Source organism: Lichenostomus cassidix, chromosome 3, assembly GCF_008360975.1.
Source record: "Lichenostomus cassidix isolate B80296 chromosome 3, HeHo_3.0, whole genome shotgun sequence".
NCBI classification, from domain to species: Eukaryota; Metazoa; Chordata; class Aves; order Passeriformes; family Meliphagidae; genus Lichenostomus; species Lichenostomus cassidix.
Window position 1 is genome coordinate 80,833,423 of NC_139483.1, and position 17,591 is coordinate 80,851,013.

The following is a 17,591-nucleotide window of genomic DNA, read 5'->3' on the forward strand; positions in this document are numbered from 1 at the left end:
GGCATTTATGGGAATAAGCAAAGAAAAAAAAGACTGCCCTTTTAAACAACCCCAAACAAAGATCTTGTCTTGGAACTATTTCTGTTCTCTGGCATATATTACTGGTTTGCAGAGACTGTTTCTTTAAGTATAATTTGAAAGATTGTCTCAACATGAACTTGAGCCTTGTAAGCAGGTGATATGCAAACAGCACTTTTCTCAAAGATGAGGCTCTTTAGCATACCTATTTTAAGGGTGAGCATAATCCATAAGAATTCAAGATGAATTTGAAATCAGCAAATTCAGAAGAAACTGTGCTGAAAGAATGGTTTAATTAAAGCAAGGCTGTAAACTAACTTGGTTTGCCCAATTAAAGAAGCAGGTGCAGACTAAGTGAATTTACTTATATGCAAAAAAGGAAAAACTGAAAGATAAAGAGGGTGAAACAATTTATGTAAGGGGGAGGTGATTTAATAAAGGCCTAAGTGAAGCAGACCATCTGGATGAAGTTGCAGAAATTGTCTCAAATCAAGGCAATTAAGAACTGCAGAAAAAGACTATTACTGGCATGTGACAGACAAAAAAGCACAATCCAGGAAAGCTGCTAGTATTTAGCTATAGAAACAACATTGAGTTCTAAAGGGAAACATACATGGACAGCTGCTCAGGGAATGAAAACATAACAAATATCCTTTGCTTTTTCTGTATTTCTGTTGATCATTATGAATAATTAAAAATACTTTAAAACTTGCTCTTCATTATTTAACTGAAACAGTAAGATATTAATGTTATGTAGCCCTCTGATTTTATCTGACTGTAGTTCTTGACTACTTCTATCTCAAGCTGATCACTGAAACTTGCACTTCAGGAAGGACCCGTGCAAAGTGTCCAGCCTGGGAAGGAAGGCTCCTTTGCGGTGATACAGGTTGGGAATGCCTGGCTGGGGAGCAGTTCTGCAGGCAAATCCCTTGGGGGCCCTGGTGGGCAATGAGCTGACTGTGAGCCTGCAGTGGCCGTGGCAGTGATGAGGGCCAAGGGCATCCTGGGCTATGTCAGCAGGAGCACCGTTTAAGGGAAGGGATTACTTCTAATCAGCACTCATTTATCTGCATCTAGACTACTACTGCCCCTTTTGGATCCCCAGTAAAAAGATGCTGATAAACTGAAGCACATTCAGCACAGGGCTACTGCAATGCCTGGGGCTCAAGCATCTGTGCTGTGAGGGGGTTGAGGGAGCTCATCCTGATCAGCCTGGGAGGGAGATGGTTTCAGGGAGACCTAACAGCAGCCTCCAGTGTCTATGGGAAAGGTATCAAGGGGACAGATACAGGCTTTAGGTTGTGCAGACTGAAGACACTGATCATAAATGAAGTAACTGTACACAAGGAAACATTTTTTCACCATGAAGACAGTTAAGCAAAAGAGCAGATTATCCAGTCTCTGTCCTGGAGAGTTTTCAATACCTGACTGAATATTGAAATAGCAACAGACAATGTTGATTTGGCCAACATTGATTTGTCCCCACAGCTAACTTTGACTGAAGCAGCAGGTTGGACTAGAGACCTTGAGGTTCTGTCCAACCCAAATTTTGAACATTAGCTAAATGTTGCACCACAGTAAACTATAAACTGTATCAGACTGTAATGCATAGATAACTGAATAAAAATATTATTACAGGATTAAAATAAGGTACAACTTAATTTTCACTGTTACCAACATATAAAACAGCAATTTGTAAAATCAGTAAATTACAAACAGAATATGGAAAGATTCCAAACTAAGGTTACAAAAACACTCTGAGACAGTTAACTTAAAAATCCCACCCACTGCTGTCATTAGTAGGCATGCAAAACTTTAGGGAATAGAATAGTCAATGGAGCAGCACTAGAACAAAAATTTATTTTCTTTGTCTCATAATTATCCTATTTTCACAAAAAGAGACACTCTACCACAAAATTCTTTTTCAAACAGATAGAGACAAGTACAAAAGACAGGCACCCAGAAAGCTAAGAATGTGGCAGAACAACAAATTATAAAATCATAAACTCTTATTAGGCTACTAATAAATAAGCATTGCTAATTCAACCATATAAATATGTAATTTAACTCCGTGTGTGTGCTTATATATAGATTTGTATTTATAAGGCTGAACAATTTGCATTTGCAGAACATTAAAATTTTGCCAAATTCTAAAGCACATGTATTTACAAAAAAGAGATGTGCAAGACAGAAGAAATATCCCTGAACTGTTTATTTTAAAACTGTAAGGGTAACTCTGGTGAAATACTCCAGAGAGCAATGACAGGTCACACCAAATTATTTTCAGTGTTTCCTATTTAGGTTTAAGAGATGTTATACTCAGCACATGAGGCCTTAAGATTATTCTTTTGAGACATCCAATAGCCTACACTGAGCAAAGAGCACAGGTACTTTCTCTGGAAAGAGAGAAAGCCTGGTATTCCTCTCTGGAGGCCAGATAGGTAAAACATAGATACGGTTGTATCTACTTATTAAGTACTTTAAGACTTAAACTAAGTCCCAGGTGTAGGAAGGTTTCCTGTAACCTGGTTGTAAATCCTCCAGGGACTGTCTCAGTCATCCTGTTTATTTCAAAACTGAAGACAGTGGTGTTTGCTCAAGTTACATCTAACAGTCATTTAGTAAGAGCATAAATTGTCTGAAGAGCAGGGATTTAAACGTAGGATTTCTTCCTCTAAAAATCAGATAAGATTTCACAAATGTGGGGGTTTCAGATTAAGACACCTAAATGCATGCTCATGGTGGTGAGTTACGTATCTAAGCTCATGCTATCACCACTGTTCAGTTCAGTTGTCTAAGCAGACACTTTAAGTGAGAGTGCCACTAAAGACGCTCCAGAGTATCAGAGGCATCTACATGAAAAAAGAAAATGTGACACAGGACTTAGAGAAGTTCTGGAGTCCTCTGGGGCAGCAGCTACATATCCGGATCAAAACACTGGGTTACTCTGAGGTGTTTAATGGAATAGATATCCCAACCACATGGAGACATCTAAATGTAAGTGTCTACCTTTGTGCATTTTCATCTTGAGCCAAGTCCCCTCTTGGTGTAAAATTTCCAAGAAACAGGAGACGATAATCTAGTAAGTATTCTGATTGCAGGGGTTATTGCCCCCAGCAAAGCTGTGGTTTTCATTAATGTGGTTCTCTGCACTATTTAATTTTGCACTAAACAGATAGAGAGAGCCCAGGTGACCAGTTAACAGCACTTTTGCAGAGCGTGGGTCTAGACTGCTGCAGCGGCATCGCAAGGGTGAATTCTCACTCTGCCCCAACACTTTCAAAGCTGTGCAACTCTCCCAAATCCCTGACAGAGCATAAGTGCCATGTAGTTGGATACAAACCCTTGTCTTGCTGTATGCTATGAAAAAAAGATTTCAAAAATCATGTCTCAAGTGAGTAGTTACTTCAAAATTTACAAAGGATGAATATATTTCCCAAAATATCCATTGCTTTTTCCAGTGGCCTAGAGAGCTTGCTGCTGAGAAAATGCTACAATCTACAAAGAAGAAAATATGTGTCCCTTTCTGCCTGAGTTGCTTTACTAACAACAAAAATATTTTTTGCCATAAGCAAGTATGCAGTGGTGTGCAATTTAGTGTTAAAACTTTTCTTCAGAACTACAGTCTTGAAACAATACACATTTTGCTATTATATAAATACCAGTATCCTTCTGTGTTTTGTGTTTTTTGCTTACATACTACTTTTGAATGAAGCTTTTTAAAAAAAAGTAAAATGAAAATTTTTATATCAGTTAAATAGTAGTTAATTTTGTTTATTCCTTTCCTTGCTGTTTTTGTAATCATGCTTTCAGTGCTGTAAAGGGAGGAGGAGGAGGAACTGATCCTCCACCTTAATAAAACTAACAAACAAGCAAACAAGTAAAGCAGCAACAAAAAGGGCACAGAGTTCCTGAGTGGTTACGAAACTTACCCACTGATTCTTTTCTTTACTTTGGCTAAACTTATCTGATTTTTCTCACGTGACTACTTGCTTGTCTTGCAAATCAAACGTTTCTGTTGAAAGAAAGTTAGCTAGAAAACAGCATTGAACAAATGTTACCATATGACATATCAAATATGAAGTTTAAGAAACAGAACAGTTAACTGAGAAACACTCTCTGGGGAGCCAATTCACCATCAAAGCAACTTCCTTTCTAAATATCAATGTATTTTACATATATATAAAGCAAACATTTATTATGAAATAAATGCATTCAAATTAACAAGACAGTGGTGTTTCAGAGGATTTTCCTGACATAAAAATTGATCTGATGGAACAAGTTCAAGAGGAAGGACAAGGAGTAATACTCTTTTGTATTTATAGTGAATATACACTTCTAGGAGATATAATAAAACTAAAATGTTTACCTAATAGAAAAAAATGCCATTCATCACAACAGTTACCCTTTAGATCTATCAAGGACTCTGGTTCAGTTAAGGTATTGTTGAACTCACACTTTAAAGACCTTTTATGTTTAAGATAATTTCTGTAAAAATATGGTACTTTAATTAGTACAATGAATATAATACCATCACACAGAAAAAATTATATAAAAATATATAAATTATATATAAAAATATATTTTAAAAATCAGATAATATATAAATATACAAAAGGGGATTTTATCAATATTCATTAATTTTGAACAGAAAGGTTTAAAGTAACCATTAAATGAGTTACACTTACTCAGATTAGATCTCTGAAATCATTACTCAACTCAGAGTGAATTTGGCCTATTGTGCCTAAACTTGTGCATAAACAACTAAAGCCAAGCAATATACCATGAATGTAAGAGACTTGGAAAACTGAACACCAGATTTTATTTTGCTCAGGTAATGACTATTTTGATTGTATCAGTAATGAAGTCTGTCCTACAAGAATTTGCACTGATAAGTTACCAAGTTTAAAACAAACCTTCCTATTTCAGCCAACCAGACACTGTCTCTAAATCACACAGAAGCTATACAACACTTAAAGGACAGGCATTAGTCTCCTAACTTGGAAGCTCTATGCACATATTATGACTCTACTTTAAAATTCATAGTGTTTATTTGAAACAGTACCTGAAACAACTTTCTTTGTTACATTTTCACTATGCACACAAACACCAACACGTTGTTTTCCATTATAAGAAACGGCATTTATTCAAAATGGCACCTGGATTATTACCTTTTTCTATATTCAAAATTGGAAATAAACTGTATTATCTCTGAAACTGCTATACAGAATAGTGGTTTAAAGTAAATGTTTTCCAATAACCACAATTTCCCTGTCTGTCTCAAAAACTTTCCAATGAAATCCCACAACAAATGCACTGTTAAAAAGTAGGCTGCTTGTTTCAATCAATTTGCATTTGACCTGAGTTCAAAAGAACACTCACTCTCCATAAATATAAAGAAAACAAAGGGAATTCATCTGAGAGATGAAGAATAATTTGATCAAGGTTCTTCAGAAATTTGATTTTTTCTTCTCCTTCATAGTCTGAGCTTGAAATGTTACTTTCCTGTGTCTCAGTTTGAAGAAGTTGTTCCAGAATCATGCACAAAGGAAAAATATTCTCATATTGGGTAATGTCATACGCAGACTGGACCTGGGAATAAAGAAAAATCAGTATATAAGTAGAATGTGAAAACATTTCTGCAGCCCAACAGCTCAGATGACAGTTTAAGGAATACTGTCAAAATCTGCAGTAAAATTTATATAATCAGAACAGCTATATATCATTCAGTGTGATTACTTCTGAAAAATGTTTTCCTTTTTGTGGTAAAAGCCAAACAACTAACACTCCATCATACTACCAAATGCAAAGTCAACATAACCTCCTCTTCATGAGAGGGTTTGCTTTACCCAGTTATCCACGGGCTGTGACAGACCACAGTGATGCACAGAAAAACATCTACAATAACAGCGTTGTTTGTTTTGGGCATATAATTAGAATTGGTGGGTTTCCGTTTTCTGAGAAATAAAATAACAAGCAAAAAAAGAATTTTTTACTACTAAATATAGACACTCATCTATTCAAGTGATACCTCCAGAAGGCAAATTAAAAGTTCAAATTATCAATCTCAATAGAAAATGCACGAGCCATTTCTGAGCCAGTTAAAGTGGAAGAGTCAGTTTGTCAAATAAGCTGGAACAAGGACACTGACCAAACTAAACATTTTTTAGAAGTCTGACAGCTTTCTCCAATATAAATTTACTTGTCCTGTATTTGGAAATTGGAATTTTACACAGAAGGTTTCAGAATCTCTTCTGTACATAGGAAACAACTGGTAAGATAAAAACCATGGGGTTTGTCTCTTTGGAATGAAATTCTGTGTTCTCCCTAACAGCAAAATCTAACAATAATATGAGATGACCTTGTTCTGAAAAAGGCTGTAATTACAGTAGGTAGATGATTAGAACTGAAATGTAAAATCATAGCTGCTAGAAAATTAATTATATATTTTAGAAAATGGACCAATAGCTCTAGCAAATTTAAAAAAACATTTAGACCTGTGGTACAAAGCCAGGTGGGTCCAGGCTTCAACATGGGTCTACGAAAAAGCATCAAATCATTTTACTCAGCCTAAATTACATACTGTAAGACTGTCCAAAGTGTGACATTTATTTATTTATTAATCATTGCTTTTGCCAAAAATGTAAGTTATTTTTGATTCCACTAATATCTAAAAAAGACAGCACTTTAACTTCTCCGGTTAAAACTGTGGAAGATGGTGGCTCAGAGATTGCTCGCTTTAACTCTCTGAGATATTAGTTCTTAAACTTAAAATCTGTGTTGAAGCACAGATTGTTTGAATTACCTGTGTTGAAGCACAGGTAATTATTTGGAGCTAGCCTCCCACCTCAGAGACAAGGTTAGAACACCACTGCCATCCTATTTCAAAGCCTCAGTGTAGCAAAGAAATTTTGCTGACTTTTCTAGAAATCTTGAAAATTAAATTTGTTGCCAAAACATATTATTGCTGGCCTTGCATACTCCTGTTCTGTCTCTCTGGAATCTTGTAAGAAAAATGTACAGTTCAAAAGCTGCTGCCAAGAATTCAGTATTAATGTTCTTATCAGAATACACAGCAAAAAATGCAGAAGGACAATATTAAGTATTTGCATACTTCCAAAGTCCAGTTAAATCAAACTGTTTAATTTGGGAAAACCTCCTTCCAAAGCAGAGGAAACAAGACGGTCTGTTTTCTTCAAATATCAAACATCCAACTCTTGGACAATCATGCCTATACACTGATTGCTTTGAATATTAACTGATCGTGGTGAGATAAATGTATTTACTTTGCTTACTAGACTAAATTACTGCTTTCTAAGTTGAGAAAGTAACTGTTATTAATGATTTACTGACTTTCTAGGAAATAGATTATCCTAAAGCTCTACAAAGTCTGCTCCTAAGACTTTCAGTGTAGGGTCATCTGACCAAACACAGGCATCAACAAGCTGAGATAGTAATCCCTGGTTCCTGTTTCAGTCGACAGAGGGAAGCAGGGGTGGGACACAGTTGTCTGAATGTAGATATTTATTGCTATTTCACATGCCCAAGGGTAGCAGCTGTAAGCAGGAGGAGTACCGTAGGTTATCCAGTGTGGTATTAGATGTTTGAGGTTTTGCAACTGATAGTTCCCAGAGTCTTTCAGCATGTAATTCATCCCACTCTAAACTAGAACCTCAGATATTCCATGTCCTAGTACTCTTTACAGTAATAAAGTGTGACTGTGCCCAGAAAAAAATTACTATGTGGAAACACAAAAGGAAGTTCTATGCTTTTAGTTCCTGTAATTTGGAAATTAGATGTACAACATTACATACAAAAATCTTTGTTTGACTCTCAAGTGCTGGGCTTGAAAATTCACTCCTTTCACATGAGGAATCAATCTAAAATGTTTTAGAAAGGCAAATTATGTACCTTCACTTACTCCTTAACCTTTTAGGCTCTTCTAAGCAGTTAAGCAGTTGGGTTACTTTCAGTGGGTCTTGAATGGTGCAACTAATTGCAACTTAGTAAACCATCTGATTATGGATAATAGAAACCACAAGTTAACTAATTAACTTCCTCTACAAATACTACTGCATTAAAAGAAAATTACTTCAGTCACACACAACTGCCTTTGAAGAGAATGGGTAGGTATGATGGCAAGGAGGAAGTATTTTTTGAGATAATTGCTTTTCTGGAGACAAATGCACTTTGAAATATTGTATTATAAAACCAGGGGCGGAAAAATCAGTCTAGAATATTTTCTGGCTCAAGGCTTATTATTAACCTTTCCAATCCATTTAATAATCTGACCAAAATGTGCCTCTGTTCCATTAGATGTCTTCTGTAGTACTAATTGATGCAATTACTACCAATGCAAATTTATGTGACATAATTCGTAAAGGGATATCTTTATTGTTCTCTAATGGTGCATAGTAAGATAACAGACCTATTAATCTTGACCACCAATATGTGTGAGTGGGTAGCTGTGCACATATGTGTGCATACAGAGCTGTCCAGAAAGTTCAGAGGGTGTGTCTATAAAGCAAACCTCATATATATGCTGCTATACCAGAATATATTAATACCAACTGTAAGAAACTTTAATACTAACTGTTCTTCAAAATGAATTTTAGGATAATCACTCTTCTTACAGATCAGACAGGTATGCAATATGGATTTTGGACACTGTTTTTTATGAGATCAGTCTGCATCAATTTTACCTCACCAAATACTTGGAAATGTGTTTCCTGGCAGTAATATGCATTTTTCATGTACCTCAGTTTTTAACTTAACTTTTTTAAATTATTTTCTTATTATGATTTCTCAATACAAATAAACGTCTGGAGTTAAATAATTAAAAAAACCCCCATTTATATAAAATTAGCTTTACATAAGATGAAAACAGGGGTTACAGTTACAAGGATCTCCTGGCTGGATCTGATGATCTGCTAATCAGAATTAATTGTATTTACATCACCAAGTTCAGAATGCAAGAAGTGTCAAAACTTTTCGTTGAAATTAATTATCCAAGCTTCTCCCACATTACATGGTGACCACGTGGAATAGGACACATATTTACAACATAATTTGCAAGCAGGGTAGTGTCGCTGTTGAGCCACTAGCAGAGAAAAGGACCCAAGTTCTTAGTGTGGCAAGAAAGAGAGGAAGTTTATTATTTTGATTTCAATATATATAGACTTTTCAGAGGTCGCCCAGATTGGTCAGCCAGAAACCTCCCCATAGGCCTGACTGGCCAGGCCTGAACTGTCCAAATCTCGAGACACTGTTTTAAAAAACATCCAAACTTTATCTTTGTTTATAAAACACAGCGGAATGTTCTCACGAGAAAGACCTGTGCTAGCCACAGGGTAGAAGTTCTCTTTCATGTCTTCTTTAGAATGCTATCACAACCCGTTAAAAGCAACTGCTGTGTTCCAGGTCCCTGGCCCTTTAGAATACTCTCTCTTTGCAAAACAACAGATCAGACGGCCCTGGATCAAATTCCAAGCTACTGCTGCCTTTTTGGACAGATTTGGAGTCTTGTGAATAGAATAGGAAACAGATTCCAAATTGTATTTAGAATATTTATGTGTTCTGGTCTTAGTGGTTCATGCACATTTACATAACTTATTCAATTGCCCTTAATAACAGCAATACAAAATAAGAAAAAAAATTGAAGCAATTCTCTACAATTCTTAAGCCACGTCACCAGCCACAAGTCATATTTCTAGTGATGCAGTCTGTTGGGCCTGGAATTTTCACGTGCAGAAGACTGATGACACTTTCTGAGTAGAGGCAAATAACTTTTATTCCTTTTACATCTCAAAGGACCTACAGAACAGAGACAATACTTTACCAGGGTAAATAAAAATTAGATGAAGAGAAAGAGCATGGTCATGGTCCCGCAGAGCTCAGATGCTTATGTGGATGATGAACAAAGTGTCAGCAACACCTGTACGCTCTCAGAATGTGGCAAGAATAGCTCTAACTTGGGAACTAACCAACAAGGAAGTGACATACTAAATGCAGTTGCTGATGTTCACATAAATGAAAAAATTACTTCTGTGCTCACTATGCCTGCGTGTAAGAGGGAGGCTTGTCTAAAATGGTTTTCTGTATTTTAACACTACAGTTCTAACAAGTATATAATAAAATGTACAAGTTCCTAAATTGAGAGATATTTGACAGCATCACCTTTTAAGAAAAACATTTCTAAATTAGCACCAAAAAAAAAAGAAAAAAATGACTGGAAACTTTATAAACTGTCACCATTTGGTACATTTTGTCTTTACTAAGGGAATGCTGAAAACCTAGGTTTTCAGTAAAATCAGTATTGTTTTACTCTTCTCATCCAGTCTAGGTTGGATGTTAAGGTAAATATATTTCCAGAATCACTGAATTGTTTCCTCAAGTATCAACAGTTTCTCATTTTATGAATAAAGAAGATTATTTCTCACAAGGAATTCTGTTCTTGACCCTTGAGTTGCCCTCTGAGAAATCCCTATCCAAGTTGCTTATTGCTGTGTTCAAATGCTAAATATGAGAAAAATTTTTTTTCAGAGTACAATTAAAAACATTTGGATGGTAGGCATTTTATTTCAAAACAGCACAGAAATCTTCTTAACTGGATGTCCTGCAAACATGTAAATAACCTCCATGTGATCATTAAAATTTACAAATCCAACAATATCCACAGCATAAGAAATCACAGGAGGATAAAATAGATTATCTATAATTGCTGTTTAGTGTTTAAATAACATGCAGATATGTATCTAAAATATTTAAGGCAGGCATGCATGAAAGTCTTTACTAGAAATATTTTTGTTCTGTCTTTAATACTACTGTGTTAAGGTAAAGGGTAATTACAAATTGTCATGATGCAGGATTCAGTTTTTAGCTGATTAGCATTTCTCTTTAAGAGCTTTTTGTTTTGTGATTTGAAATGCCTGTTTTCTGAATAACCCTCCCAATAATCATAATCCTCATAACCATGTCAATTATTCACCTGCCAAGTAAGTCTAAACTAATATATGTCCTCTTTTGCTAGTATCTCTAGCAAAATTAACATCATGTACAATTCCTTATTTAAATTTATGCCCTCAGTCCTTGAATTTTCAAAATATTTTCATCTTTTATTCAGTAGGTTCCGGGAATTCTATTTGTATCTTTATTCATGCTAAGTATCACTTTACTCTCAAGTAGCTCCTTAAGTTTCAACTATTCTGCTTACAGATCAAGACCAAATGTGACTGCAGAAAGGGTCAAGGAATTACCAACATTTGTAAATGTTAAATTCCAAAGCAGAGACCATTAGCTAAACTCTTGGAACAATTTAATCTACAGCAGGTACAGTGACAAGTCCTGAGTGAGATGCTCCAACAACACTTTAGAAGTCCCAGACAGCCTCATGCCAGAGAGGTTTCAGAAGCAACAGTTAGAATCTTGCAAAAATAGTATCTGTCCAGACATAATAATTTGGCATACTCTTGAAAATACTTTTGATAGAATTTAAAGTGTGTGTTCTTTTTGCTATCACCCAAGGGGAAAATACTTATCCCTGAGGCATCTATGCATTGTGCCTCTTCCACACATCACATAGGAGGGTCATCTGTTACTAGCCCTTAACTATGACACACTGAATTGGGAGAAATTTCCAAGACATCTTCAGCAATACTGTTCTTATCTAGTAATACAATTTCCACAACATATTGTAAGAAATTAAACATGTCAGCAGTAGAGCACTGACATTTCCATTTTGGAGTAAAAACCAAAAAAACTGTATTGGAAGTAACATAACAAAGACACACAAAGCTTTAAAAAAACAAATTCTAATCCCCTTTATTCTATTAAAGAAAGCTAAACCATAAGTCACAAAGCTATCTCATTTAGAGAGAACAGCCAAAAAATATGAATGTATGAACCTTCTTAAGATAATGAAAATTTATAAACATATTTTATTCCAATCTACAAGGCATATACTTAAAATCTGGCTTCTCTCATGTACGTTATTTTTGAAATTCATTCTAAAATTATAAAAATTAATTCTTTACAAGTTGAAGCATGTGAAATATGTTGGTTTGATTTTGGTTTCTTTTTTTTTTCAGAAAAGAATCTGAAATAAAGACTGGGAATATATCTATTATAGTGTGGGTCTTTCCAATTTAAATGGGCTACTTAAGAATATCTCTAACTTAAATACGAAGTTATAGATCAGACAATCCCATGTAAAGTCACTATCAGGAGAAAGAAATCAACAAAACAATCTAAAAAAATTTCTCAGTTATGCACACTTCAGTATTAGAGAAAAGGTTTTGTTGTGGTTTTTGTTTTTGGAGGACTTGCCTACTTGCAAGTGTAAGAGTACCACATGAAATAACCATACAATTGAAATAGCAGATGTTGTTTGTTGACATAAGAAATCATGTTCTTGTCCTGTGAGAAATGTTGTAAGGTAGACGGTGATCTAAGTAGGTCTTGAAAATAAACATCATACATAACATTTTTATAGGTAATAGAACACTAAGGCAATAAGATTAAGTTTTGCATAATAGCAATAATAAAGAGTCCTCCATTAATTAAAATCACATCAGAAAACAATGGATTGCTGAAAAATACAGCTATGTTAGTTTCAAAAGAGTTGACAGCTTACCTATTTTGGAAAATGCACAGAAGTACTGAAAATAAATAGCAATCATTTTGCTTTAGTGACTCTAGCACTGGGCAGGCAATACTGACAGTAATGCATGATACACATTTATTTGTACTTAATCATAATTCATTTCTTTTTGAAAAGAAGCTTTTCAGCATGCTTTTCATCTCATAAGGCTTTTTTTTTTCCCCAAAAGCATGACAATTTTGCCTCTCATTGAGCTTGACTTCCTAAAATTATCACTTCCATTACTAGGGATGGAAAGAATCAACTGAACCTAGCAAGTGGCAGGTGGCTGGTCCAAGAACAAACCAAAGCAGAAGGCTGTCACAGAACATGCACTTAAATTTCTTGCCACAGGATACTGTGAAAGCTGAAAGCTTGTATGGGGTGAAATAAAAGTAAACAGTCGATAGTGAAACCCATTGATACACATGTAAAAACAATCAATCACTTCACCTTGGATAGCATAAATTGATGGATACTGGGAGAATGTTCTTGAAAACATCTCCAAACTCCTCTGAACATCTACCATAACCACTGTCAGAAGCAGAATGGCCATTCTCATGTTCTCCTGTCTCCCAGTCTAATTTGCTGCCCCACCCTCTACCAATGTTAAGTTACTTCAGAGAAGAAAAATCTTCCCCTTTTCAGGCCAAATAAAGCCTCTTTTCAGCTCTGGAAGCTTGCAACCAGTGGCACACTTCTTCAGTTTCAATGAGATCAGTCCTTGCTCCAAAGCCAGAGACAGAATCTACTACTCCAGGCTCAGAATCAAAGAAAAAAAAAGTCCAAACATAAACAAACCTAGGTGGTTTTGGATCAACTGAAAACTAACGCGTGCTTGAAGCTTGTATTCATCTGCCGCAAAAGGAAACAGAAAATCCATGAAAAAACAAAATGAAACAAAACACATAAGAAGGAGAAAAAGGAGTGATTTTAGGCATTGCCCTCTATGTGAGGAATAGGACAAATCTGGTTGAAACACAAGCTTAATATTTGTAAGAAAAAGAAGTTGACATCTGTTTTCTGAATTACTTTCATCCAAGGAATCAAAGTCTCCATATACTTCTAATAGATAAAAAATGATACCACTAAAGAAGGTATCTAATTATGCAGTTATTTTTCCTCTTCCATAGTTAGAGGCTGAATATTCTGTAACTGTTCAAGACATTATTTAACTAAACCAACCTTTGTCTTTGATTTAGGAAGAAGTGTTCTATCTGTCTATCTATCTATCTAATCATCTATCTATCTATCATCTATCTATCTATCTATCTATCTATCTATCATCATCTATCTATATCTATCTATCTATCTATCTATCTACCTATCTATCTATCTTCTTGTTTTAGAAAAAAATCTTCTACTTCTTGTACAGATAAAAAGTCTTTAGGAAAGTATTTATATTTCACATTAATACAAACTATTTTCCTAAAATGGATTAATGTTTCCCTTAGATATAACTGAAACAAGATAACAATAGTTTTGCAGTGATTCTACCATTTGTCTCAAACACCCACTTTCCACTACAATTATGTCACCAAATCCTGTAACAACCTCTGAATTTTCAGAGAATACCATGAGAGTCTTCCAAACTAACAATAAGACTCAAGAGACTTGGGAGACATGGAAGATATAATCAAGACATGTAATTCCATGAAAATTTGACAGGGTTGAAAAGAAGTGCTATTTTTCTTACTTATTGTATTGAAAACTATGTGGAATATGAATGTAGAACAAATCTTGAGTGGGTTAATAGAATTTAACAATATGAAAACATTGCTTATTCACCTTAAATCTGTGAGAAATTACAGACTCAACATATTTAATTTAATATTACACAAAATATAAAATGTCATGAAATCATGAGAACACCACATGAGTTTATCTGAAAGTTTGCCTACATGCGTCAAAACTTAATTTTGGAAGCAGTTAGAGTTTTTGACTTAAAACATGACAAAACAGGAAATGGAACAGATTGCTCCCTACAATCTTTTTAGGCTTTACAGAAACCAAATGGATATTATTGTAAGCAAATAAGTTTTTGCTTTCAAATTTTAATTTTCCATTAATTATCTAGTAGACTCTTCTGGAAAGCCTCAAAAAGAGTAATTTTCTAGACAACTTCACATTTTTTAATTTGTTTTTTGGTTTCAACTGCTTTAGCAGAATCGTAGTGTAAAAAGACAGGTTTTTAAAGGCTCCAGAGCAGCAGTTTAGAACATGTGAGTGTCATGGTGCTGGAAAGCAGTGATATGCAGTTCAAGATTGGCCCTCTAAAGTTCAGCATGCCAGCAGTAACTCTAAAGACAGTAACACTTAGAAAGATCCTTTTGAAACTGAAAATCTTCTGCAACCTGTGTGAAAATTGCAGCATCCTGACAGAACACAAAAAAAGCAGAGTAAACATGAAAGGGATTAAAATATAAACTGACCATCAGAAGCCAAATAGTTTTTCTAGCTTTGAAGAAGAAAATAATATAAAAAATATACAGGAAGGATTATCTACAGGAAAATGCTTATAATTCCAAAAGTTATGACATCAACTGAAACAAATAAAAAAAGAATTATTGAAGAAAGTTCTGTGGTCTGAGTATTATAGTTTAGTGTAATATACTAGGTCATAATAAGTCCAAGGGCTTCCTTTACGTAAAACTAGATTAGTTTGACTTCCATTCGAAGTACAGGGGGGAAGTTCTGTGCTATGCAAGTGAAAGTTTTCACATGGCCAACCTATCACCTGGATGATTATGTAAATCTCAAATATGTTGGCTGACAAAGGTGCAACTGGCCTTAACTAAAGGCAAATGCCTTCAAAAATGCAAAGTCAAGCCGAAATTTGGATGTACAGCACCACTATTTTCAGCAAGCACAGAGTGGTTAATAGCAGGCACCATTTCTTGTGTTAGAAGGATACCATAAGAAAGGAATCTGAGAATGCCAGGATTTGAAATGACCTAGAGGAAAGCTGAAGAAAATTTACTAAGATTTATATATGGCAAGACAAGCATGTAATTTTTCACTCTGGTATAATTTGTTATGCCAAAGCTTCAACACAGCTCAGTAAAACTAACTAGAACTGAAAAGTAGTGGGGGACTACAGACTTTTTTATTCTTCACAGAATCTGTTTGAAGGATAATGTTCTGAGGTCGAATTGGATACATTAGAGCTGAGTACCCTAGCAAAAAATACAGATGATTTATCAAATAGCTTTGCTAAGACAAATATCTAAGGAAAAAAAAAAAAAAAGCTAAAAATGAGCAGAAGTGCATCCTTTTGCACAGAGTCACTCAAAAGGAGACTATTACAACCAAACTACAGAGATATCATAGAAATTTAAAGCAATTAAATGTGAAGAAGAAAAAATTCCAGAAAAAATACAACCAGAAAAAACCCAACCCAATCGGAGCTCACAGTACATTCAAAGTCAAAAAGGATTGGAACGAAGCCTAGTGAAACAACACCTGACTTGAGAAACCTAAAAGACAGTGTTTTAGGCAAATGGCTGATGTGTCTAGTGGAGCTGTTACAGGAAGCTGACACAAATGTACCTGTAGGGCCCCATGTGGGGCTCTGATAACAGCAAGTAAGCAACAGTTTCCAGAAACACACTGTCACTCATGTGAATGTGCTATGACAGCTGCATAAAAGAAATGTCATAGTATCGAGGAAACCAAACAGAGCAAAACATAAACAATGGCAGCAAGGGAACGACATGTCAGGGATGCTGCTGGAAGTCAAAAACATACTTGCACTTGTTGGAACTGAATTTTAGCAAGGCCTGGGTTGAAAGGGACCTTAAAGATAATCTAGTTCTAGTTTTTTGTAAAAAAAGAGTTAGAATCCACTGAAAGGCTGTAAGGCTGTGATAAGGCTAAGATAAGGCTATGATTTCCTCTGATGGCCTGAACCAATGATATTACATGAATTGCATCTGAAAACCTCTCCTGTCTTCCTTAGCAGTTACAAACTGCTCTGCCATTCCATTCCCTGCTGTAGTCCCATCACCATCCTTTTGGCTTTTCTCTATTTTTTCCCTCCTCCATCTACAGAAAGCAGAAGACAAATGCCCCACTGGTTTGACCATGAGTCTGAGCCATGTCTCTGATTTTGGAATCTGGACAAAACACAATTTTTTTTTAAATTTCATCTTCCCACAAGAACACAGAATTGGGAAAACAAAATGCAAGAGTGGCAAATGAGAAAATCTTCAAATTAAAGAAAAAGATAAAAATGTCTTTACATTCACTACAAAACTATGGATGTTTTGAGGGAACTGGACTAACAGAATAATTAGCACTATTTGAAACACTGCAACCTGCTTCTATGGAAAGTATAATTTAAAAATGCAATTAGGATATGGTATTTACCTAAACAATTTCAAAGCTTAATAGTGTTTCAAGAAGGTTACAGAAAACAGTCCCTAATCCTCACTACCATTAAGACAGAATATGACCTTTTGTGTAAAACAACAAATATGACCATTCTACCAAAATTAAGATAACCAACATTCAGCCAAGGTTCTCAGAGACAACTCTGCTCTTTCTGCAGCTGCAAGCACACATGTCAGGTTTACTGTGCAAGCGGAATGCAACATTAGATAAAGTACAGTATTTATTAAAAAACTGGCCTGAAAAGATTAGAAAAAATTCAATATTTCAGAAGATGACTAGCCTTTCAAAAAGATAGCTAAGCTTCAGTTTGAGACCGACTTTTTTTTATTTAATTAAATGGTCTGGAAAAAGAAATAAAACATATTTATAACATATTTATAACTGTGGACCAGATGTAAGAATTCAAAATCATTATTTTATGTACCCCACTATTTACAATCAGGTAATAATTACCAGTAGGCAATACATACAAGAATCTAGCAAAGTTTTTTAAGTGCCTCTAGTAACACAACTCTTTTCTTGCTGTAAATTTAATGCAGTTTAA

At 35.1% G+C, this 17,591-nt stretch overlaps 1 protein-coding gene across 1 annotated transcript in view; it reads right to left on the minus strand.

The window, feature by feature from the left end:
* Positions 1-2,040: 2,040 nt before the first annotated feature.
* MEI4 (meiotic double-stranded break formation protein 4) overlaps positions 2,041-17,591 on the minus strand; it is a 72,609-nt gene continuing 57,058 nt past the window's right edge. Inside the window, exon 5 of the mRNA XM_085056467.1 lies at positions 2,041-5,610. Coding sequence (XP_084912593.1) covers positions 5,359-5,610 — 252 coding nt within the window. The 3' untranslated portion in view covers positions 2,041-5,358. The remainder of the gene's footprint in view (positions 5,611-17,591) is intronic.